The sequence below is a fragment of the Hyaena hyaena genome, unplaced genomic scaffold (assembly GCF_003009895.1).
Source record: "Hyaena hyaena isolate Hyena2069 unplaced genomic scaffold, ASM300989v1 scaffold_350, whole genome shotgun sequence".
NCBI lineage: Eukaryota > Metazoa > Chordata > Mammalia > Carnivora > Hyaenidae > Hyaena > Hyaena hyaena.
The window spans coordinates 1,446,038-1,472,656 of NW_024080980.1; the positions used below are offsets into that span (position 1 = coordinate 1,446,038).

At 45.3% G+C, this 26,619-nt stretch overlaps 1 protein-coding gene across 9 annotated transcripts in view; it reads right to left on the reverse strand.

Moving 5' to 3' along the window:
• The window catches only part of GASK1A (golgi associated kinase 1A), a 91,661-nt gene that overhangs the window by 45,800 nt on the left and 19,242 nt on the right, over window positions 1–26,619 (reverse strand). For all 9 annotated transcript variants that reach the window (XR_005531358.1, XR_005531353.1, XR_005531354.1 and 6 more), the window contains exon 2: window positions 604–1,884. Coding sequence is in view for 2 of the 9 variants with exons in the window: in XM_039249829.1 (XP_039105760.1) it covers window positions 604–1,884 (1,281 nt within the window). In the remaining 7 variants the exon portion in view is untranslated. The remainder of the gene's footprint in view (window positions 1–603; window positions 1,885–26,619) is intronic.

Below are 26,619 nucleotides of genomic sequence, written 5' to 3' on the forward strand. Positions count from 1 at the left end.
GGAATTAATGAGTTCTGAGGATTTACTACCTTTTTCTTCCAATAATAACTTATCATACCATTAGTTGATGTAATTTAATTTTTTAAAAATTTTGTATAGGTTTTCTTTATTTTTGAAACAGAGAGAGACAGAGCACGAGCATGTGAGGGGCAGAGAGAGAGGGAGACACAGAATCTGAAGTAGGCTCCAGGCTCTGAGCTGCTGCACAGAACCTGACGCGAGGCTCGAATCCAGAACCGTTAGATCATAACCTGAGCCGAAGTCGGACGCTTAACTGACTGAGCCACCCAGGCGCCCCGATGTAATTTAATTTTTAATAATGCCTGTGTTTCTCAACCAGTCCACAAAATTCCTGAAATTTTTAACAACTGGCTCTTGTAAGCCCATATGAGCTGGGTCCAGCACACCACTGGATGAATAAATGCAAAAGCAGACAAATAACAGAAACAGGTGCTTGGTGGTCAAAAGACAAGGATTGGAAAAAAGACAAAGATCAGAGGGGGAGTCACCAACCACCCTCAGAAGGGCAACTCAGTGTCCCCATTCATCATCAGTGGCAGGCTTCTGCTGCTCTCCACCCTCACCGAGCCCAGCCCCACATACCTGCAGCAGGAAGTCGAAGAGTGCCAGGCGAGCCCATTCAGCGTGGTGGAGGCCCAGGCAGGGGGCCTGGCTTGGCCAGCCACAGCCACGTGCCAGCAAGGCCTGGTACTGCAGCCAGCCCAAGGACAAAGAGTTCTGATCATCGTCTGGGTCTCCCAGGTGCTGCACATCAGGCGCCCACCAGATGACAGGCCTTGTGCTGCCATCTGTGTATCGGTAGGGCAGCAGGGAGCTCCGGAAGTTCCGGGCCACGGCAGGCAGGCTTCGGCGCAGCCCTAGCACACGGTCCACATGGAAGGCCAGGACCTCAAGCAGGTCCCCGGGCCTCTTGATCAGGCCGCAGAGCCCCTGGGAGCAGAGATGGCTGAGCCCAGAAGACACGTCCAGAAAGGCCCCATCACTGGAGAAGCCAACCTGCAGCACCTGCCCGTGGCCAGGGACCCTGGTTTTGCCCACCACCTTCCCCTGGGCCAAGAGCTGGAGCACTTGCACGTCGTGCTCTGTGAGCCACGGGGGGACCTGTTCACCGGTCCTCAAGCCCGTCCGGGGAGCAGGGCTCTCAGCCTCGCACCAGACAGATCTCTGTAGCTCACCAACAGAGCCTGGCCACTGAGGAGCCCCTGCAACTGGGGTGGGGAGCCCTGCCAGTCGCCCACCAGTCCATTCTGGCAGATTGCTGCCTTCTGCTTGGTGGGGCCTGACGCTCAGTCCAGCAGTAGATCTCCAAGCCTGTAAAACCATCATGCCCTGCCCTGCGAGGGTGCCATCCAGGGTGCCAGTCTCATTCTGTGCCTCTCTGATTAGACTGTCATGCCAGGGGGGACCCAGGTCTTTGGGTCCTGGACCCCTGACCTCATCCTCCCTCAGGAGCACAAGACGCTGGGTACTGAGTCTCCAATTTCCTAGAGATGCCAAAGTCATGTCCCTCCTGACCCTCCCTGGATGCCTACTGTCCCCTCTCAGGGACTTCCTTCTTCGGTCCACAGGCCCTCTGTGGCCTTGCCCCTCAGCACACACCGGGATGGAATTCCGAGGCAAGGCCCAGCCTCTCCAGAGCCCTAGGTCTCTTGCCTGCTGCCTCCAGCTGGAGCTCAGAGCCTGCAGGTTGTGGGGGCCAAGGGCACCAGTTACCTCCTGGGGCTCCATGGGACCAGGGTCTGGGCTGGTCGCTGGACGCTCTAGGGGGAAGCGAGTGACAGCCAGCACAGACAGAGTCATCAAGAGGCAGAATGCCATCACCAGCCGCCTCTTGCCACGCAGCTTTCTCCAGAGCCAGGATGCCTGGGGGGCAGGGTAGAAAAAGAAAATCTGAGACCTGGGAAACTGTCAGGCCCAACCCACAAAACGACAAGGATAGTGAATGAACATCTCAGGCACACAGAGGGGACGTAGATGGTGGAGTACACCTAGCTGCCTTCGGGGGAGGAATGGGCAGCCACTGCCAAGCATGGTCCTGCTTCAAAGCTGAGCTTTTTGCTTGGCCTTCCAGGGCAGCCTTTGCTGATGCCTGCAGGCAGGCTTGGGCTTCTCCCCCTTGAATAAACCATGGTGATGGCACTACCAAGCACCGGAAACATCTCTTTTCACATCTATACCTCACCACGGAGTGCTTGGCCCCTCTCTTTTCATCTCCATGTGAGTCCTAGGGCCCACTCTGTAAGCCTCTAATCATCTCCTGCAAGCAAGCTTTTCCCTTTTCCAAGCTGCCCTGCTATGGATGCTCTTGCCCAGCCTCTCCTGCAGCCAGGTGTGGTGTAACCAAGTCCTTGCCTCGGCCCTTCTCCCTGCCCCACTTGCTCAGAAGGATGCTGGATGCCTCAGCCTTTGTTGGCACACCAATGTGGTAGCACCAGCTCCACATGTGTGGACAAGGACATGCTCTAGGCAGTGACTTTTTTTAAGTTTATTTATTTATTTTGGGCAGGGGTGAGGAACAGAAAGAGAGGGAGAGAGAATCCCAAGCAGGCTCTGCACTGTCAGTGCAAAGCCCGATGCGGGGCTCATACACACGAGCCATGAGATCATGACCTGAGCTGGAATCAAGAGTTGGATGCTTAATTGATTGAGCCACCCAGGTGCCCCAGGGGCAGTGATTTTTAAACACGTTGTTCCCAGTAGCATTAGTATCACTGGGAACTTGTCTGAAAGGCAAGTTCTTGGGCCCCACCCCTCTTCACCTGACTCCAAGGTACCTATACTGCTGTAAGCCGGCAGGTAGGTCTATGTCCCAGGCCCATGCAGCCCCAAGTCTGAACACCCTGCCTGAGGCACGACAGGGTGGCAACCAGTAGGCTTAATAGCAGTGGAAAGATCAGATGAAAGCAGGTTTCTGATTTCTCCTCACCCCAGTCAAGGCCCCCAGGGCCACAGGGCAGAGAGACAAAGCCTAGGGAAGATCTTCCTTCATAAATGTGAGCTCTCAAATCCTGGAGTTCATTTGGAATCTCTCTCCTGCCTGGTGGAGATGGGCTGGAACAATGGTATTCAAATCTGCCCAGAGGGTTCCTTCATGGTCTACCCGGGGGTAAAAGTTTAGGAGAGGACTTTGTGTGCTCTGTGTCTCCATACACACAGACACACACACATATACACATATACATAGACACATACACGCTTACATACACATACACTTCCACCAAAACAGTTCTGTGTTCTTTCACTACGTAGGTTTCGTCCATTTGTGTTACCTGATATGCTATACGTGCTTAGTCTTTGTTTTGTTGTAAATTTTTAGAGTATATTTTTGTACTTGTAATTTGGAATTCTTTCAGCATGTTTTCAGTTACCTTTACTTTTGTTTGTGGTGTACACCTTGATGTTTGTTTGCCCTTAATTGTCTACTTCTTTAGACAGTAGCTCTGAATCCCTAGTATGATCATAAAATTAGCACCTGCCTTCTCCCCGTCCCTTACCACTCCATTGCTATTCAATGTTAATCACTTGCATTGTCCATTTTAATGTTTGCCTTTGTACAATATGCTTACATTTCTACTGTATCTGGCAGCTTCAAATGATATCCCTTGGTTCTCACCTGTTATTAATGAATAGCATGTTTATTCTTTCTGAATTTCTTCCAAATTTCTATCATTTTTATTTACTTTTTTTCCTTAAATAGCTTATTGTCAAGTTGGTTTACATATAACACCCAGTGTTCATGCCAACAATTGCCTTCCCCCATGCCCAACACCCCCCTTCCCCTCTCCCACACCCCCATCAGCCCTCAGTTTGTTCTCAGCATTCAAGAGTCTCTCATTTAAAAATTTTTAGAGTATAAAACTTGTGCCTTCTATCCCATTAGTCCAATACTCACATTTGTTCAAGTCTTCGCTCTTCAGTGAAATACATTCTTTGCGTGCTCCTGTCCCTTTTGCCCTAGTTTTTCATTATTTCTTGGTTGGCTGAAGCCAAAACTCCATCATTTCCTCAAGCAGTGCACATGTGAACAAAATTCTCTGAGTTCCTGCATGTTCAAAACTGTTTTTCTATAGCATTCAGACCTGAAGGAAAGTCTAACTAGAAATAAAATATTTTGTCACCGTTTCTTTCTCGTAATGGCTTGTGGGTCCTGCCCCACTGAACAGATGGACATTTTACCCTGCCTAGTTGCCATAAGAATTTTCTTTGTCTTTACATTTTTCCAGCTTTATTGAAGTATAACTGACAAATAAAACTGCATATATTGAAAGCATATACTTTGATATACATGTACATTATGAAATGATCACCACAGCCAAGTTATTTAGCACACCTATCACCTCACAGTTACCTTCGTGTGTGTGTGTGTGTGTGTGTGTGTGTGTGTGTGTATGTTGAGAATGCTTAAGATCTACTCTCTGCAAATCTGAAGTGTACAATATAGTATTCTTACCTATAGTCACCTGATGTACATTAGATCCTCAGAACTCAGTCACTTTATAACTGAAAGTCTCTATATTCTTTGACCAGCATCTCCCCTTCTCCTCCCTTTCCCAGCTCTGGCAACCATCATTCCACTCTGTTTCTATGAGTTTGACATGTTATTTTTTAGGTTCCACATAAAATGATACCATATAGTATTTGTCTTTCTCCGTCTGGCCTGTTTCACTTAGTATAATGTCCTCACAGTTCACCCGTGTTGTCACAATGGCAGGATTTCCTTTTTTTTTTTTTTATGGCTGAATAATATTGTGCTGTGTGTGTATGTGTATGTATGAAATGTATAATGTATAAAATATATAAAAATATATATTATATATATTTTTTCTTTATCTGTCCATCTGTCAGTGGACACTTAGGTTGTTTCCATTTCTTGGCTATTCTGAATAATATCTCTTCAAGACACTGATTTCATTTCCTTCAGATATACACCCACAAGTGGGGTTCCTGGATTGTCTGACAATTCCAATTTTTTTGTTTTTTGAGGAGCCTCCATTCTGTTCCCCACAGTGGTTGAACCAGTTTACAATCCCGTCATCAGTGCAGAAGGGTTCCCTCTTCTCCACATCCTTCCCACATTTGTTGTCTTCTGAGCCATGCTGACGGGTGTGAGGTGATCTTTTGTTTTCTTTGAAGTCCAGTGATGTTACTAGAATATATCTCAGTGTTGACTTTCTTGGGTCCATTTTTCTTGGCACGATCCACCTTGTTAGAAAGGGTAGATTTAAATAGTTTCTTTCACCAAACTTTTCTTAGACTAAATGTGAAGTATGTTTTCTATTCCACTATTTCATTTTTAGTTTTTTCTTCAGCCTCTTTAATTACATATATGCTGGATCTCTGTTGTCTGTGCTGTGTATCTTCCATCTTCTCTCCAATGTGTATCTTCCATCTTCTCCTTTCTAACTATTTTCATTTCAGCTTATTCATGTTTCTCATTCTTTTTGGCTTATTGTGTTTTCTCCTTGAGTACTTTCTAATTTCTACCTAATTCCAGTTACTGTCTAGTTTTCCCCATTTCTTCCCAGATCATATTTCATTTCTTCCTGCTATCTTACCATTTTTTCTTGCATTCTTGCATTTCACTTTTGTAGTGTTCCTTCAGAGATATATTTTTTCATTGAGCTTTATAAATTCACAGTGAAATGATTGCTCGAAATTTTCACCTGTTTCAGGGTGACTGACCTTCATCCATTCATAAACTTTGCTCTTCCTTGTTTCTTTTCCTTACAGTGTCTTTGTATGGATGCCGAATTCTTCTTAGGAGTTAGAACTGTGGCCAGACTGCGTCCTGCAAATTTGGCCTAGGAGCATGGTCCTTCCTCTGTCCCCTCCTCTGACTCTCTCATCTTAATGGTCCAGCTGGGGTTGTTGGGCAACCTCAGCCACCCTCATCTTCATAGCCTCCTTTGCAGACAAGACAGAAACCTTGCTTCTCAGCTATATTTGTATCGGGGCTTTCTGGGATCTGCCACCACTGGGATCTCTCCTCCCCTCTCCTACATCTCCCAACACTGCTCTGCAAGAAACTGACTGCTTTTTACACAGCTCCCAAGGATTCTGGTGTCTCCTGAGTCAGCCTTAAAAAGGAATTTTCTGCTGATGCATAGGAGCACATGTACTCCAATGTTCATAGCAGCACACTCCACAATAGCTAAAACATGGAAAGAGCCTAAGTGTCCATCAACAGATGAATGGATCAAGAAGATGTGCTTTATCTATACCATGGAATACTACATGGCAATGAGAAAGAATGAAATCTGGCCATGTGTAGCAACATGGTTGGACCTTGAGGGTGTTATGCTGAGCGAAATAAGTCAGGCAGAGAAGGACAAATATCATATGTTTGCACGTATAGGAGGATTAGGAGGAACTTAACTGAGGAACAAGGGGGAGAAGAAGGGCGGAAATGGTGGGGGAAAGGGAGAGAGGCAAACCATGAGAGACTCTTGAATGCTGACAAAAACTGAGGACTGATGGATGTGGGGGGGAGGAGGGATGGGCATGGAGGGGGGCACTTGTGGGGATGAGCACCAAGTGTTATGTGGAAACTAATTTGACAATAAACTATTTGTAAAAAAAAAAAAAAGAAAAAAAATGGAAAAAAAAAAGGAATTTTCATTTTGCCTTCTATTCTCTTTGTTGCTTTCAGATGGTTTCCAGGAGACAGTGGCAGGTATGCAGTTTATGCAGCCATGTTCACAGTCACGGGCCTTGGTGGCACATTTTTAAGAAGGACATGCCCTAACAGAATGCAGTGACTAGGGCAGGCCACAGAACAATCAACTTTTTCGAACATCTAGGTCAGGAGCCACAGTACCCAAATAGCTCTGGGAAGTCCAAGAGTTTTGTCCCCTCTGTACATTTTCACAAGATCTGTTCACTAGCTTTGTGGAAACTGAGTGCGGCCTCCACGTATGCTGACCACTTAGCACCCGTAAAGAGTGTCACAGAACAAGAAGAGAGGTGGCCCACATCTCACAGATTTCTAGGAGTCAGAGAGAGGGGAGGGGTCACTGGGTCAACCAGAAGTTCTCTACTTTATATAATTTACTCACCCTCTCCCCCACCTCTAAACACGTCCCTCCTTTGGTTTCCAATCTGCTGAAAGGTAGCACCATCCACCCAGATATCCAAGCCAGAAATCTGGGCCTGATCTCCATTCCACCCTTGACTCTGCCCCCTATACCCAAGTCCTGCAAATGTTCCCTCCTCAACATCTCTTGAATCAGTTCAGTTCTCATTGGCCTCTCTGTCTATGTAGGCCCAGTACCCTCTTATTTACTAGGACATGTAATTGATCTCTCCCTCCACTCCTGCTCCTCTGCAATCCACTATCCACACACTGGGTCATATCTTTCAAAGCCTCTCTGGAGAAAGTCTAAGTGCCTGGAGTCCTTGAATCACACTGAACTTCTTTCAATTCCTGGTCACTGCCAGACCCTCTCTATCTACATACTTCGCCCATGCTGTTCCATTGCCTGGAACACTCCTCTCCCTCCATGTTCATTATTTAGACACCTAAATAGGAAGCATTCCACAGAGGCCCCTCAATGGGCTGAATGGCCTAGCTATGTGCTCCTGTAACACACAGCTCCTCCCTGAGCATACCCTTTCATTCTTTACTATATTTGATCATTTAAAGTCTGTTGATCCACACAACCGGGACATTGGCTCACTTGCTATTGTGTCTTGGGACTATCACTGTGCCTGCCACACAGGAAGCTCCATATGAAATGGGCCCTCAGATAAGAGGGGTTTTATGAGAGGGATAAACACCATTCCCTGGCCTAGGGCACTGCAAGTCTGCTGCCAGAAGGGCTCCTCCAATTCTGGGGTTCTTCCCTCCTTTCTCTCTATAGAAGATGCTTTTTGTGCCCCATGTTATGGCCCTCTTGGCCCCTGACTGAAGACTGATTCCAGCTGCCCCCACAGGGGATGGTCCCCTTGCACACTGCCAGCTCCCCACCTCAAGTGCCTGATTCACTTTAGGCTTTCTTGCCTGCTCTTCAGGGAGGCACAGGGGAAGTTAATACCTTTGGTGACACCCCTCAGCCTAAACAGGACAAAGGTCAGTGGATAAGTGCCCAGTCTCCATCCTTCAGAGGGACAACTCTGAGAGGCATTCCACATGGTTCTACAGAATGTCCCCAGTGGAACTGAGCCTTTTTTTTCCATAAAATAGATGATTCTTATCACCCCCTAAGAGGTCTTTATCTGATAATCCTTTTGAAGTGAGATTCTAAATTTTGTTCTGATTAGATATATTTTAATTTGGTCTTTATTACAATTTAAAAGACACACACACACACACAATACACGCATAAGTAAACACTGTGAAAAACTCCAATAATATTGAGAAAATCAAACAAAATATGAACATCGTTTCCCTTCCCCAGGGGGGAGCCACAGTCAACAATTTGGATGGACATCTCCCCAGGCCTGTTTCTTTTCTTTGCATCAAAACGTGCACACATGTCACAGTGTATTAATCTCCTGTGACTGCTATAACAAACACCCGCAGACTTGCTGGCTTAAAACATCAGAAATGTGTTCAGTACCAGTTTCACAAAGCTGAAATCCGGGTACCAGCAGAGCCATGCTCCCCGTGGAAGGTTCCGGTGGCATTCCTCAGCCCAATGCTCCACCGCTCCAGTTTGTGGCCACTATGCCTCCCCCTTTTCTGTGTGTATCAGATCTCTCTTTGCCTCCATCTTACAAGGACACCTCTGATGGGACATGGGGCCCACTTAGATAACCCAGGATCAGCTCCCATCTCATGATGCTTAACTGAGATATGCAAAGAGTCTTTTTTTTCCAAATAAGGCAACATTTGCAGGTTCCAGGGATTAAGATACGGATGTCCTTTGGGAGATTATGTTTTCTTCTACCATACACGGTAATTATTTTGAGCATCAAAGAGAAGACTGATCCACAACTTGCTTGATGACATGACAATATGTCCTGAAGCTTTTTCCGAATCTGTCTTTCTAGAGTTACTTACTCGCTGCATAATAGTTCGGGGGGAAGATGCCATAATTTCTTGAACCACTTCTCTACAGGGAGAATATTTAGATCATTCCTATTTTTTATTATAGCAAACAGTGCTGCAGCGACCACACAGGACATACAGCTCTGGGGAAAATTGTGAGGATTTCTATAGTGGAGACACCAAGAGATGAAGCCATTGGGTCTCACTCTTTCCTGAGACTAACTTTTCATCGTATATCAGTTATTATCTCCTTTAATCTTCATGCACATGAGGGATGTGGGAATTATTTCATTCCTATTTTATAGCTGAGAAAACAGAAAGGTCCAGGGTGCTCACATTTGCCCAGGGTCCCACAGCTGGCAAGAATACCAATATTTTTAATTAAAACTAAAAGGAGACATGGGCATAGAAAAAGAAGTCTGTTTGGGTTTTTTTTTCCCCCTTCTAAAAAGAAAACTATGTTTTCATGTTGGATTCATAATCTGTATTTTCAAACTTTTGGATACCACTGGAGAGAAATAAATCATCTTTTTAAAAATGTTTGAAGAAGACAGACTGTTTTGATCTTCTTCTCGGCCTTACTTGGCTTCAGACAACCTGGGGAAAGTTGGCGATTGTGCAGTTGTGCGGAGAGAAAGGTTCAAAACGGCCAGAAGCAGATGTCCCCCAGAGGGCCACCCAAGTAAAGCTTTGAGAAGAAAAAAGCAGCTTTGATCAAACTGGAAAAACATCCTGTGAAGAGAAATATCCAGCTTAATAACAAAGAGTACGGTAGAGAAGGGGAAAGGGGAATGAAGCATGATATACTAGAAAGTCTGTCAGTGGGACCCAATGGACACCCTTCCTGCACACTTGCCAGCCAAGCCCGCCTCCAATTTCCCCATCCAAACACTCACACTATCCTTTCTGCCCTGAGATGATGCTGGAGGCCTGGAAAGAGGAATGGTGTGGCCTTTACTGACAATTGCTGCAGCTTCTCTATTTCTCCTCTTCTCAAACCCCCACTCCTCACCCCTCATTCCTTGGAGAAGATGCCCGCTAGCCTGGTGGTCATGTCCACCCACAGCTGCAGAGGAAGAGGACTGAAAAAAGGGGGTAGCTAAACAGGAGGACTTGGGGAAAACATAGCTGAGTTCTAAGTCATTTCTTCCCTTTTGAACTGTGTGACAATGGGCAAGTTACACAACCTCTCTGCCCCATTTCCTCAGTCACAAAATGGTGGAAAATGAGATAATTCCTCTCTCCAAGGATTGCCATGAGAAATAAATGAGTCAAAATATGTAAAGGATCCACCATATGCTTTAGTACATTTTTTTAATTCATTAAAATTAAAATTAATGAGGGGCACCTGGGTGGCTTAGTTGGTTAAGCGTCCGACTTTCGCTTAGGTCATCATCTCGCGGTTCGTGGGTTCGAGCCCCGCGTCAGGCTCTGTGCTGACTGCCAGCTCAGAGCCTGGAGCCTGTTTCAGTCTGTGACTCCCTCTCTCTCTGGCCCTCCCCTGCTCACGCTGTCTCTCTCCCTCTCTCCTAGAAATAAATAAAACATTAAAAAAAATTTTTTTAATTAAAATTAATGAATTAATTAATTTTTGAGAGAGAGAGAACACAAGTGGGGAGGGGCAGAGAGACAGGGAGACACAGAATCTGAAGCAGGCTCCAGGCTCTGAGCTGTCAGTGCAGAGCCTGATGTGGGACTCAAGCCCAGAAACTGTAAGATCATTACCTGAGCTGAAGTCAGATGCTCAACCAAGTGAGTCACCCAGATGCCCCAGTTTAGTACATTTAAATGAGTAGTGGGATCAGTGTTTCTGCCTCCACTTTCTGAATACCCTTTACCTTTCTGGGATCTGAAAACTACCCATCCCCTCTCCTGCATCTCACGTATTGTAATGTCAGAGTAAAAAAATGGGATATTTGGGAGCACAGCTCAAGGAAGAGGCTGAAAGAGAAACTCTCTCATCATAAAACTACAAGTATAAGTTAAGAGGAGACCACGTTGGCAGTGGGAAAGGTCTTGTCCATCCAAAGATATCAAGGATGGAACAGGAAGGAATTGCTTGGCTTAAAACCATGTTGGAAGGTGAGGAGAGAAAGGGTAGGAGCCAGAAAGGAAATAACATGAAGGAACTAAAAGGAAAAGACTGAGATTTTGACAAACATGGGGTTTGGGTTCCACAGGAACCATGGGAAGGAAAGCCAGGAGAGTAGAAAAGAGCCCGGCCCACTGAAAACCTGGGGTTCTGTGCTGGGGACAGGAGCCACCCCCAAACTCCCTATCACTGCCTCCATAGATGGTGGAAGACAGCTCTTCAACATGAGAGGCAGTGCCATTGGTGGCTATTCTCCCATCCTCCTCACCTTGCCATGGTTTCACTGATTCCGTCCTCCTCACCTTGTCATGGTTTCACTGAAAAGAAAGTATACCTCCCCACCCACTGTCTTTGACTTTGGCCATGTGACTTGCTTTGCCAGGGGAATATCAGTGGACATCACATATGCCACTTCCTAGAAGACACTTTGTATGTGCTTCTGTGGTTTGACTTTCCTCCTTGCAAACATGTCCTCTAGCATGAGAGGCATATGCCCCAGGTGAGGCACCTGGAAGGGACCTGAATCCAATCCCCAGCCTGGAGCTAAACCAGCCATACCTGTTGGGCCCAAACTACACATAGATGTGTAGGTGTGTATTGTAAGCTATAGGTGTGTATTGTAAGCCATTGAGATTGTAAGGTTGTTCTTTATGCAGCATTATCACAGCAAAACCTAACTAATACAGATCCTTTGGTGGTTTCTGTTGGGCTCAATGTGTGCCCCTGGTCAGATAACAGTAAGGCAGTTTAGTAATGAAGTGCAGTGTCTTTCCCATGACTAATAAGGGCACAGTGTTGTCACTACAGATAGGCTCAGGCTGTGATGAAGATAATAATAGGACACCCTGGTCACAAATATATCCCATGAGCAAGTTTATTGCATAAGATGAGCAGATGGCATTGAGGGAGCCTTCTGTGAAATGGAAACCAGAAAGATCTTTCGAGAAGGACTTTTTTAAAGAAGTCCAGTACAAACTGGTGGCCTTTGCACAGAGTCCATTTCAGAAACAAGGACCTTTGGAGGAAAGGACTGGATTACAGTCTGTACTCTCTCCAGCAGACCTTTTCTCATTTCTAAAGGGTCACAGAGAAAGGAATGTTCTCCTTTGAGAAAATCCGGTCAGGATTTACCTTTGGGCTCTAGCTCTCTCTACCCTAGACCACGTCCCAGAATGCCCTGCTCTGAGCCCTGACACCCCCTGTACTTGGCAACTGTGATTCCTGCTCGCTGCTGCACAGGAACCAATCAGCAGAGACAGAGGCAAAGCCATCTTTCCTCAACTCCCGGACATCAGAAAAGGATGACAGAATCCTGGTCCTCCACTCAATCGCCATGACTGATGGGATACCATGCAGAGCAGGGGGGGTGGAGAGAAGACAGAGGTCACAGGGTCCTCTCCCCATCAAAACAGATAAAATTATAAAGTATTTGTAAAGTGTTTCTTGGTGGAAGAACAGACAGAGAAGCCGTGTGTCTGTGTGTGTGTGAGCACGCACACACACCCGTGTGCACATGTCATAAAACTCATGTTTGGTGCTGGTTCTGGAAACATGATTAGAGTTGTGAAAGAGCCCTCCATTCTGCCCCCCACCCCAACCTCTGCTCTGTTCTCAACTAAACAGTCCCCACTGGCAGATCACTGATTCATCACCACTCAGACTCTGAGTGAGACTGGCAGAGATTTTGAACTTGGAGTTTCCGTTCCACTTTTCAAAGATCAGTTGAATAATTTTCATAACAAAACCATGACTAGAGTGAAAGGGAATACACAAGCATATTTTCAGAGGGCTGGATTAAAACCACATGTCAGTCCTGTGAGTAATACTGCGTGCTAGACCTGGTCAAATTCGGCTTTCCTTGGCTGAACCTGGAGTCGGGCTCCAGGCAGGGGAAACTGGTCTGGCATAAGCCTCTGGGGGCAAAGGTGATGGGCGCAGCCCATTAGGACTTCTGGGCACACAGCATCCCTCTCACAGTAAGATCTGCTGGGTCTGGGGGGCTGGAGCTGTTTATTACACTGTGGACAGAAGCCCAGGCTGCCTGTCTTCTAAGCCACCATCTAGCCAGGCCCTCTTGCTCAACTTCATGGAGAGTTGCAATTTTCCTTCCACATCAGCAACTTCAAGGCAAGAAAGCACTTTTGCCCCTGTAATTTTTAGCCTAACCAATTTCCAGGAAAAAGGGGGAAAAAAAAAAGCAATGTTAACTAACATTTATTCAGTGTTCCCTGTGTGCCTGGGACTGTGTGAGGAACTCTACTTCTCTTAACTCATTTAATCTGTATGCTTGTTTTATAAGATAGGTATTAGTATTACTGTCCCATTTTACAGGTAAGGAAAATAAGGCATAGAGAATCAGGGTGACCCAAAGTTCACAGTGCCGGCAAGGGCAGCACCGGGACATGAACCCAGGCAGTCTGACTCGAGAGCCACTGACCTAATCACTGTGCCCCCCTGGGAAGGGGCTGTCACCCAAAGTTTCTGTTCCAGCCCAGATTATAAAAGATTGCATTTGGGTCTCAGGGGCAGGCCCTGCGTTCGAAGGAGGCTCACCCCTTTGCGACTGCTCAGTTCATCTGTGAAAGGAGGCTTGTGTGAGATCAAGGGTAGATGGCAGCCTTTTTGCAATGCAGAAAATTGAGGGAAAATAAAAACATTTCCAGGCTATGTCTACTTTCCTTTCAAAGTGAAAATAACTTCATCTCATGTCCTACTTCCTTGAATAAAAGAACATCTATGAGAGAATGCCATTTGACCCACTCAAATCTGCGCCTACTTCAGAGGTAACATCAGAAGCAGTTTTCTAATAATTTCTTATCCTCGTGGCACCTGGGTGGCTCAGTTGGTTAAGTATCTGACTCTTGATTTCAGCTCAAGTCATGTTCCCAGGGTCATGGGGTCGAGCCCTGCGTCAAGCTCTGTGCTGAGTGTGGAGCCTGCTTGGGATTCTCTTTCTCTCCCTCTACCCTCTCCCCTGCTCATGCACTCTTTCTCTCTCTCTAAAATAAATGAAAAAATAATAAAATAATAAAAAAATTTGTTATCCTCAAATTAGGTCTTGGCTTAATCTCAAAACCAGACAAGTTCTAAGCTTCTTGCTCCTTCCAGACCAGATGGTGCCCACGTTCCTTCTAACTCAAGCTTTCTTAGGAGTGTAGCCAGGAATACACGTGTGGTGAGGCAGCATAAGGGACAGACTTGTTGAATCACAATGGTATGCACCTGAAACTAACATAACATTGTGTGTCAGCTATACCTCAAGTGAAAAATATCAAAGACAATAGCCAGGAGATTAAGCATATCTAACTTGAGAGAGGACTACAGCAGATTCTATTAATAATAGCCAATTACCTAGTACATACCATGTGCCAGGCACTCTCAAAACCCCATAGTGTACATACTAACATGACGATTTTTATAATTATAGAAATTGTACAGAACTTTATAGAAAGATTGAAAGAAGCACTTTGCTCAAGGTCCCAAAGACGGTCAGTTGCAGACAGGATTTGAATTTTTCCCAAAGCCCACATACTTTTTCACTCTACCACAGAATGATGAAGGAAGCCCTGGGAGACAGAGATGAGTTAGGGAGAGGATAAGCATGGCAGAGGACCTGGGATTTTGTCTCCCTTTCAACAACCTCCTGTGGCTTCACACAGTCTTTACTTCCAGCAGTTCGGTGGATGTTAAGTCCAAGAAGCCAGCTTAGTCTTCTAAATGGTGGTCTACACAGTAGGTTCTTTTTTTTCTTAATGTTTTATTTATTTCTGAGAGTGAGACAGTATGAGCAGGGGAGGGTCAGAGAGAGAGAGACACACAGAATCTGAAGCAGGCTCCAGGCTCTGAGCTAGCTGTCAGCACAGAGCCCAACATAGGCCTCAAATCCACAAACTGCGAGATCATGACCTGAGCCGAAGTCAGACAGTTAACAGACTGAGCCACCCAGGCGCCCCTACACAGTAGGTTCTTAAGGACAGAGAATAGTCCTTGAAAATGAATATCTTCTTTCATCTCCTGCCCACCCTTCCTTATCCGCCCAAGTAAATGCTCTCCTTGGCACATTTGACTAAAAGCATTTTGAACAGGTAAAGGCACCATAGATATTTGTTTTTTTTTAAATAGTTTATTGTCAAGTTGGTTTCCATATAACACCCAGTGCTCATCCCCACAAGTGCCCTCCTCCATGCCCATCACTCCCCTTTCCCTCCCCCCCATCTGCCCTCAGTTTGTTCTCAGCATTCAAGAGTCTCTCATGGTTTGCTTCTCTCCCTCTCCCCAACTATTTTTCCCCTTCTTCTCCCCCATGGTCCTCCATTAAGTTCCTCCTAATCCTCCTATACTTGCAAACATATGGTATCTGTCCTTCTCTGTCGGACTTATTTCGCTTAGCATAACACCCTCAAGTTCCATCCATGTTGCTACACATGGCCAGATTTCATTCTTTCTCATTGCCATGTAGTATTCCATTGCATAGATAAACCNTTTTTTTAAATAGTTTATTGTCAAGTTGGTTTCCATATAACACCCAGTGCTCATCCCCACAAGTGCCCTCCTCCATGCCCATCACTCCCCTTTCCCTCCCCCCCATCTGCCCTCAGTTTGTTCTCAGCATTCAAGAGTCTCTCATGGTTTGCTTCTCTCCCTCTCCCCAACTATTTTTCCCCTTCTTCTCCCCCATGGTCCTCCATTAAGTTCCTCCTAATCCTCCTATACTTGCAAACATATGGTATCTGTCCTTCTCTGTCGGACTTATTTCGCTTAGCATAACACCCTCAAGTTCCATCCATGTTGCTACACATGGCCAGATTTCATTCTTTCTCATTGCCATGTAGTATTCCATTGCATAGATAAACCACATCCTCTTGATCCATTCGTCCGTTGATGGACACTTAGGCTCTTTCCATGTTTTGGCTATTGTTGAGAGTGCTGCTGTGAACATTGGGGTCCATGTGCCCCTATGCATCAGCACTCCTGTATCCCTTGGGTAAACTCCTAGCAGTGCTATAGCTGGGTTATAGGGGAGTTCTATTGTTACTTTTTTGAGGAATCTCCACACGGTTTTCCAGAGGGGCTGCACCAGTTTACATTCCCACCAACAGTGTAGGAGGGTAGGCACCATAGATATTTGACCTTGGGGGATTTATGGCAGAGATGAAGGCTCATGGCAGGGAGTACCTTTTGAACAGGTAATGGCCAGATTTAATTCATGAGCCTGAAGGCTCATGGCAGGGAGTAATCTGAAGTTCTTGTGAGGCTCAGATTTAAATCTCGTCTGTCCCAAGCAAATGATTCCATGAATGTCTGGCCAGGTTCTGCTGTTTACCTTCCATAAGTAACTCCAGGGATGCGATCACCTTGTGCTGTGACAGAAATCTGGGTGCACGAATGGCAATAGCTAGTGCCTGGGATGGGAATAAGGACCAAATAAATCTTAATAAGTGATGGTTCTCAGCTAGGAAAAGAATTCAAACAGGGAGAAGAGCCCCAGAAAGTACAACTTTTAAAAACAATAAAGAGAAGAATGTTAAATTCGGAAATGGCAGACATTTCTCCTTGGCGAAGACATGCTAAGTACTGCCGGGAGCTGCACCGGCCCCTCTGGATGGCAGTCACAGCAAGGATATGGTAGCGTTTGTACAGCTCCTGCCATGAGAAATGAAAACTGGTATCTCATTCTGCTAATAATGGCTCATGTTGAAAATAAGACTGCTGGTATTGACCAGGCCTCACAATATTCCATATCAGACCCATATTCTGAACACAGATACCTCATAAGGAAAAGCATATTCCTGTCTTTGCAAGAGAGATTTTAGATGAAAGCTTTGTGGATGATTGTCAAAAGGCTCTTCCTATGTGCCTTGCAGATCCAAGACTTAGATAATAAAGGGGGTTAAGAACACAAGAGTTACAATTGAGCCTGGCCCCGAGACAAAGAGCCTAATTTAAAGTTAAGGTACAGATAAGGGCAGAACATAAGTTACTACATATATCTTTGCTAATTGGTGAAGCATAGCAGTCCCTTCCTCAAGGCCTACATTCCACAAACACCCTCCCTTACACTGGCGGCTGGGAGGAGGATAGATAAGAGTAGCTAAAACATAAACCCAGATGCAAAGACTGACACATTTATGGCCCCCATGGTGCTTGCACATTCAGCATCAAGGAAAAGGCTCGCTCAAGCAACTTAGCAACAAGCCTAATATACATTCTTCCTCTTGTGATTAAAAATTGTCTAGAGGCCTACCCATGCAAAAGAAGATAAGTTTGTTAGTATCTTAATCTGGGGGACTGATGTCAAGAATATGGGGAGGTTCTGCAAGAATACTTTAGTAAAGCCTGTTTCTGTACACCTTCCGCTGATCAAAGCATCTCGTTACAAATAATTAGCCCCTGTAAAAATTCTGTCTTCTGATGTCATGTTATTGTTGAACCTTAAAAAAAAGACGCCCAAACCAATAGGACAGAGAAGCCTGCCTGGTGATCAGAAAGAATCTCGGGGCTCTCTCACTCTCTCTCTTGCCGACACCGTCCATCCTTCAGGGACCCCTGGACCTGCTGGAGCCGGCCTCTGACAAAGTACTAAAAGACCACCCTGACAAGCCATGGAAGAAAAGGCCTACGTCACTCATTCTTCCACCTCCAAACACCACAAGGCCTGCCAAAACTTCTGGCAGCCATGAGGCATGCAGGAAAACAGATTCAGAATCTAGACTCCCGGAGTTCAGGTACATTACAGGAAAAGCAATGGCAGCCTAGTAGAGTTTCAATAATATATGGATGAATGAATGAATGAATGCACTGCATATATTCAAAAGAGTCACTAACACAGTGGTGGGATTCAATGTACATTAGGGGGAAATTACCTTTGTTACACCAGTGGTCTCAGAACCTTTTGATGACATACACTTACTAGTAAAACTTTAGCACACATCCCTCTAATACTTACACATTAGTTTTCCCAATATTTACAAATTAGAAGCAGGTGGTGCTAAGTGAATACGTTCATTATAAAATATGAACAAGTAATGAAAAATTAGAAGAGGATCGGGTGAAACAAATGTAAACAGAAGTTTTGATGTTTTTCTAACTGTAACCCAGTGAATTGTCTCATGTACCCCTGAGGGGAGTAAGGCCCGCTCTGGAAACCTCTAACCTAGAAACAGTCTGTTTCTTCATACACAAAATGACTCTGGTAAGGAGGAACCTGAGTGTGACTATGCTCATCTGGTGTTTTTTAAAAAATGCATATGTACCCCTGGTGTGCTAAAGATTATTTGAAGGGGATGTGGGACCAAATAAATATTTTCTCGTATAAATCATGCAAATCATCAAGATTGAGGTCAAGAGTCTATGGGACGCCTGGGTGGCTCAGTTGGTTAAGCGTCCGGCCTCGGCTCAGGTTATGATCTCACAGTTCGTGGGTTCGAGCCCCGCATTGGGCTCTGTGCTGACAGCCAGCTCAGAGCCTGGAGCCTGTTTCAGATTCTGTATCTCCCTCTCTCTCTGACCCTCCCCTGCTCTCTCTCTCTCTCAGAAATAAATAAAACATTAAAAAATGTTTTTAAAAAGGAAATCACATCAACTAATACGACAACTTTTTAAAAAGGTATTTCCTCCAAATACTAATGAAAATTATTTGACCTTACATCCATTTCTCTAGTACCCCAAATATGGATATATTTAGTTCANTAAGGGCAGAACATAAGTTACTACATATATCTTTGCTAATTGGTGAAGCATAGCAGTCCCTTCCTCAAGGCCTACATTCCACAAACACCCTCCCTTACACTGGCGGCTGGGAGGAGGATAGATAAGAGTAGCTAAAACATAAACCCAGATGCAAAGACTGACACATTTATGGCCCCCATGGTGCTTGCACATTCAGCATCAAGGAAAAGGCTCGCTCAAGCAACTTAGCAACAAGCCTAATATACATTCTTCCTCTTGTGATTAAAAATTGTCTAGAGGCCTACCCATGCAAAAGAAGATAAGTTTGTTAGTATCTTAATCTGGGGGACTGATGTCAAGAATATGGGGAGGTTCTGCAAGAATACTTTAGTAAAGCCTGTTTCTGTACACCTTCCGCTGATCAAAGCATCTCGTTACAAATAATTAGCCCCTGTAAAAATTCTGTCTTCTGATGTCATGTTATTGTTGAACCTTAAAAAAAAGACGCCCAAACCAATAGGACAGAGAAGCCTGCCTGGTGATCAGAAAGAATCTCGGGGCTCTCTCACTCTCTCTCTTGCCGACACCGTCCATCCTTCAGGGACCCCTGGACCTGCTGGAGCCGGCCTCTGACAAAGTACTAAAAGACCACCCTGACAAGCCATGGAAGAAAAGGCCTACGTCACTCATTCTTCCACCTCCAAACACCACAAGGCCTGCCAAAACTTCTGGCAGCCATGAGGCATGCAGGAAAACAGATTCAGAATCTAGACTCCCGGAGTTCAGGTACATTACAGGAAAAGCAATGGCAGCCTAGTAGAGTTTCAATAATATATGGATGAATGAATGAATGAATGCACTGCATATATTCAAAAGAGTCACTAACACAGTGGTGGGATTCAATGTACATTAGGGGGAAATTACCTTTGTTACACCAGTGGTCTCAGAACCTTTTGATGACATACACTTACTAGTAAAACTTTAGCACACATCCCTCTAATACTTACACATTAGTTTTCCCAATATTTACAAATTAGAAGCAGGTGGTGCTAAGTGAATACGTTCATTATAAAATATGAACAAGTAATGAAAAATTAGAAGAGGATCGGGTGAAACAAATGTAAACAGAAGTTTTGATGTTTTTCTAACTGTAACCCAGTGAATTGTCTCATGTACCCCTGAGGGGAGTAAGGCCCGCTCTGGAAACCTCTAACCTAGAAACAGTCTGTTTCTTCATACACAAAATGACTCTGGTAAGGAGGAACCTGAGTGTGACTATGCTCATCTGGTGTTTTTTAAAAAATGCATATGTACCCCTGGTGTGCTAAAGATTATTTGAAGGGGATGTGGGACCAAATAAATATTTTCTCGTATAAATCATGCAAATCATCAAGATTGAGGTCAAGAGTCTATGGGACGCCTGGGTGGCTCAGTTGGTTAAGCGTCCGGCCTCGGCTCAGGTTATGATCTCACAGTTCGTGGGTTCGAGCCCCGCATTGGGCTCTGTGCTGACAGCCAGCTCAGAGCCTGGAGCCTGTTTCAGATTCTGTATCTCCCTCTCTCTCTGACCCTCCCCTACTCACGCTGCCTCTCTCTCTCTCAGAAATAAATAAAACATTTAAGAAAAAAAAGAGAGAGAGTCTAGAGACTCTTCTCAGTAATAAATGAATTGAATAGAGTCCAGGTACATTTGAATGAGAAAATCAGAGTCTAATGAACAGCTATAGCCCTCGAATGTTCAGAAATGAAAACCAGGGGAAAAAGGGTCAGGAAACAAGAGACTGGGAATTGTCGGCCTTGACTATCAAGAACATGAGAACTGGGAGGTTAAGTGTCTGACTCTTGATTTCAGCTCAGGTCATGATCTCACCATCGTGAGTCCCAGCCCTAGGTTAGGCTCTGCACTGAGCATGGAGACTGCTTAAGATTCTCTCTCTCCTCCTCTGCCCCTCTTCCCTGCTCATGCCCTCTTGCCCTCTCTCTCAAAAGGAAATGAATATAAGAACTGAAGAATGAGGTTCTGCTACAAGCCAGTGTTTATCTAATTTAGCACTGTCCAATAAGAATATAATGCTAACCACATGTGAAATTTTAAATTTTCTAGTAGCCATATTTTAAAAAGGGGAGGAGCACCTGGGTGCCTCAGTCAGTTAAGCATCTGACTTTGTCTCAGGTCATGATCTTATATATGGGCTCATGAGCGTGAGCCCTGTGTCAGGCTCTGTGCTGATAGCTCAGAGCCTGAAGCCTGCTTTAGATTCTGTGTCTCCCTCTCTGTACCTCCCCTACTTGCACTCTGTCTCTCTCTCTGGCTCTCTCTCTCTCTCTCTCTCTCTCAAAAATAAATAAACATTAAAAAAAGTTTTTTTTAAATAAATAAGTAAATAAAAAGGAGAAAGAGCCAGGTCAAATTGGTTTTAATAGTATTTTTTACTTAGCCAAATACATCCACAATATTATCATTTCAACATTTTATCAATATAAAAATTGAGATATTTTATATTTTTTGTAATATGTTTTTGAAATCCAATGTGTATTTCACACATACTGCAGATCACAGTTGAGACCAGCCACGCTTCTATATGTGGCTGGTGGCTACCATCCTGAACAGCACAGATTGAAACCGAGGCCAGATCCTTGGAACCCCAGGGGTCCACAGTGTTTGAGAAATGCTATACTAAAGGATAAACAGCACCATATCACTTAGATCAACACACTGTAAATACAAACACAAAGGCAAGCATACAAATTCTACTATAGTGGTGTTCCAACTTCCAGGAAAGTTAGATTCCAACAGAGCAAATTAGGCCAAACTAAAGTCTTGATCAAAATTACCCTTGAGGCACATATACCCCAAAATTTATAGCAGCACTTTCAACAATAGCCAAATCGTGGAAAGAGCCCAAATGTCTATCAACTGACAAATGGATAAATAAGATGTGGTTTATATATACAATGGAATACTACTACTACTTTCATTACAAAGGATGAAATCTGCCCATTTGCAGCAACGTGGATGGAACTGGAGGGTATTGTGCTGAGTGAAATAAGTCAGGCAGAGAAGGACAGATACCGTATGTTCTCACTCTTATGTGGACTTTGAGAAATTTAACTGAAGACCATGAGGAGAAGGGGGGAGAAACGTTACAGAGATGGAGGGAGGCAAACCATAAGAGATTCTTAAATACTGAGAACAAACTGAGGGTGGATGGGGGTGGAGGAGAGGGGGAAATGGGTGATGGGCATGGAGGAGGGCACTTGCTGGGATGAGCACTGGGTGTTATATGGAAACCAACTGGACAATAAATTATATTAAAAAAACAAAAACAAGAAAACAAAAATATCCCTTGAAAATCCCTTAAAAAAGAAACTTACACACATGAGTTTTTTCTTCAACCTTAGAACAGATGTTCAGTCTGTTGTCTCAGTTGGGAAATGCTTGTAGCACACTCAGCCTCTGAAACTATCAGTCTTGAGAAACACACCAGACCATCTATAAGGGATTCTGGGAGAGGAAGGTTTGAACACAGACCTACCTCGCTCCATTAACATTTGGAAGGAGATTAGCAATAATTAACACCAGATTTCTAATCAGCAAAGTTTCTAGTAGTAAAAAGAATCCAAAAAGGAAAGGGAGGTATGTGTAACGAGAGAAAAATGGGTCAGGAAGCCACCTGCTATCCACATCAAGTGTGGAAGGAAACACAGTTCAGGTAGGAAAGAGGGTAGCGAGGGGAGAGGCAGCAGGCTTGATCCTGGAGCCTCCAGGGTAAGAGGAAGAAGTGAGTCAAGGACCCAAGAAGCGGGAAGCCTCCCTGCTCTCAGAAATTCCTTCTCCAAAGCAAGTTTGACTGCCCTCTCTTCATCACACAAAAATTTTAAAATACATGTATTATTGCCCCATGGGTCCCCAGTGCCCTTGCTCTAATTACACCCCCAGAGGCCCACCTGTCCCCACCTTCACCCCTACTTTCTTCACCTCCTCTAAGTTCTCACTGAGGCTCTTGGCAAAAGTAGGTGTTCCTGGAAATCAGTAGCTATACACCACCTGCAAATTGAATCTCAGTTCTTCTCCTTTGAAAGGGAGCAAGTCAATCAGTGTTTTCCCATCTACAGCTCTGTGATCATAAATAAATAAACAAGCACTGCATTCCTGCCCATATACTTGCTAAGGGCTTCATGAGCCCTACTGAGCAGAGAGCAATATTTAGTAACATCTGGCTCCTTTTCGTCTGTTCTGGCCTCCTGCCCTGGTCTGGTGGGGCCAAACTCATTTCAGGCTGGATGTGACCACATGCTGTTTGGATTAAGTTGCATCGAGTGTTAGAAGGAATGATCTCTTATCCTGGACGATGTATCACCACCGAGTTCCACCAAGAAAAGACACTGGAAGGGTTCTGCTCCTCTCCCATGTCATGAAGTACAACTTGTCTCCACATAAGACCCAGGGCAGGCTTTCTGGACTAGTCTCACAGCACCAGAGCTCTGGTCAGATGGAGTTCTGTTAATGTGAAGATCTGGTGCTGGGCGCGCCCAAAGCTGGGGCATCTGGAATGGTGTATCTGGTGGTGGACGGGGTGGGGGGGCGGAGGGCAGAGGTGGAAAGTGGGGAGAAGAGCCAAGGGGCGAGCTCTCCTAGGCAGGAAAACGTGGGCTAAACTCCACTCATCTCCTGTGACAGGCATCTAGCGGGTCCCTTACTAGTGCACTGTGCTGCTGTGGGGGTCCAAAAGAATGAAAATTTCCCTGTCTTAAAAAAATAAAAAAGTAAAATTTAGTTCAGGAAACAGATCCAGAGGAAGACTTTAAAAAGCAAAACTAGGAAACTAAGAGAAAGCAGTCTTCAATGTCCTCTATGCCCCCATTTGTCCCCAATACAACTAAATCTAAATTGTCTATAACCCCAGCCACCTGTTGGATGTATACATACAGTTCATCTCATGTGAATAGCACTGTAGAACAACAAAACTAAGAAGGGCAGTATTTACAGAGTATTAATGGGTTTTTCCTATTTGTATTCTCAAGAAACTGTGACGCTTATTCATTTACCTGGGAGTGTCAGAGGGAGCCCGGAAGCCTCCCTAGCTCTCAGAAATTCTTTACATTGTTACAAAAGAGATGCAAATGGTGAGACCAATGTTTACCTTCTGACATGCAAAATAGAATTCTATGGAAATTCAGTCTTGAGAGATTTCCTTCACCTCTCTCTTTAAGCATCAAAGGCCAAGCCTGGAGAATCTAGTTGATTTGGCCCAGGGGCCACCAGTTTGAAGCCCCTGGATTCCATGAGCTCTAGATTCTGCAGCTCCCTGTATTTCCACAGCCCCAAAAAGGAACTTAATTGAAGAGCTATAATCCTAACTCTGGACGTAGGAGAACACAGCATTTATTTGTTACAGTAACTAGTAACTATTGATTTGCCTTGTTTTGCTAGATGGGAGTAGGAAAGCATTTGAAGGTCACACTGGTCTCACTTGACCCTCAGGAGCACACAGCCCTAGGCTGACCTCACAGGACTGGGCCAGCTGATGACAGGGAGTATCTCATGGTCCTTAAAGTGGAGGTTGGATGACTACTGTGATAAACTTGGTAATGGCCTCCTAAGATATCCAGGACCTAATCCCTTGAAATTGTGAAGTTTATGTTGAAAAGCGGACTTCGAAGAAAAAAAGAAAGAAAAAGGGACTTTGCAGGTGTGACTGAGTTAAGGATCCTGAGATGGAGAGATTATCCTGGATTACTTGGTGTCCCTAAGTATAACGGCAAGTGTCTTTACAAAAGGGAGGCAGAGGAAGATCTCACTACAGAAGAGAAGGCAATGCGATGAGGGAAGCAGGTAGGAGTGATACTATCTGAAGGTAGAGGAAGGGGCCACAAACCAAAAACTGACGTGGCTACCAGAAGCTTGAAGAGGCTTCTCCCCTAGAGCCTCCAGAAGGAAGCAGCCCTCCTGACACCCTGATGTTAGCCCTGTGCCATGGATTTCAGACTTCTGACCAGAACTGGAAGAGAACAAAAGGATGCTGTGTTAAGTCACCAAGTTTGTTGTCATTTGAGACAGGAGCAAGAGGAAGCTAATAAAATCTCCACCCTGTCTGCCGCAGAGATCAGCCATATGGCCTCCCTGAAGATGTCTTCCCACTGCAGAAGTCCCTGGGCAGCACGGGTTCTAAGAAGGCCACGTCCAGCATGCCCACTTTGGGAATCTGAGGGTCGGCATCCGGGTGGGCAGTTGGTGGAGGCAGCTTGGAAGACTCAAAAGACAGCCTCCTACCCTAACCCCAGATGAAACAGTAGGGAGATGGCTTTGGCCCTGACAGCTGGTCCAGGTCAAGGGCTCCTGAGTGCCTTCACCCAGGGGTTTCCAGGGGTGGAGGGCACTGTCCTGTGGAGAAGTATCAGCGTGCACCAGCTCAGTCCAGAACGCAGAGTAGATGTCAGTAAGGTGGCACAGTGATTTGAAAATGCAACAACGGTGCAGGCACATTGTCTCCAAAACTGGCCTCATTCCTGGGAAACTAAACCAAGCTCAAGAAGGAGGGGACAGCTGTATTAAAGTGAGGGAGGAGTTCCATCAGACAGTCACCTTGCAGGTTGAAACCCATGTAGTGTCTGGGTCACTATCAGATTTTGTTTTTAAGGAAAGGAATTAAAGAGAAAAGAGAGAAAGAAAACATGAGTTAGTGTATCTCATAGGGATAAGTACTGTTGGGCCGGCTGAGAGGTGGGGCAGAGACGCCACAGAATGGCAGACCTTCTTAGGATGGCTGACCTTCCCGCCACTTCTTGGGATGACTGACCTTCTTAAGATGGCTGACCTTCCCGCCACTACATTGGTGACTGTTAACACATCGGTGGGAAACAGAGATTTAAACCTTCCAACCCGGGACTTTACAGTCAAGAGACTTCCCCTGTTATCTGAACCCCCACTAACAGGCTATAAAATCCCACCACCACCCAACCATGCCGTGACTTCTCCGACTCCCTTTTCTTGAGTCGTGGAACCTCGCCCAAGGGTGCATATAATGAACTCTTTCTGCGGACCATTTTGCCTTGGAGTCTTTTTATTTACCTAAAAAACCTTACAAGTACCATTTCATAAAATCTTTGAGTTACATGCGTACACACATATGGAGTTGCAAGGCAAAATATATTGCTCAGCACATCAGTAAAAGAAAAGTTTGAAAGCCAACGGGCTAAATGACATAGTTGTGGCAGTCAGGACCGGAAGAGACACCAGAGGTTTTTCCCTTAGTGCATGTCCTAAGAAAGCTGACACTGATGGGTAGCATCCTCCCTCCCGCAAATCTGGGCATCATCAATGGCCACAGAGACCAAATCAGAGCCAGTCATGACCAGAGAGCTGGTATTAGGTGAATTGGCACCAGCAATCCCCAGGTTAGCACAAAAGTCCGGGGAGGGGGGTAGTGAACCAGTAGAGAGGAAGAGCCATCAGTGGGACCCACCCTATAGAGCCAGGCATGTCACATCAGCCCTAGGGCCCAGCTGGGGGAGATGCCCAGGGCAGGTGTCCTACTCTTCCCTTGTTTCTATAACAATGGCAGAAACAATGGCCCCTACCTCCCAGGATTAATGCTGGTGTTTCATGAGTTATTGTGTCTAAAACACATAAAGAAGTTATAGGAACACAGCAACTCTTCAAAAGATGGGAGCTGCCATTATTATTATCCTGTAAAGAGTGAACCACGACAACGGACAAACTGGGCTGAAGAACTGCCTACACATCCAACCTCTAGATGCCATTACCTCTTTCAGGAGGGCTGGTTCTGAGCATGCCTGCCCTGCTGGCACTGCCCCTCCCCACCCTCACCCCTACCTCTTCTCTTCC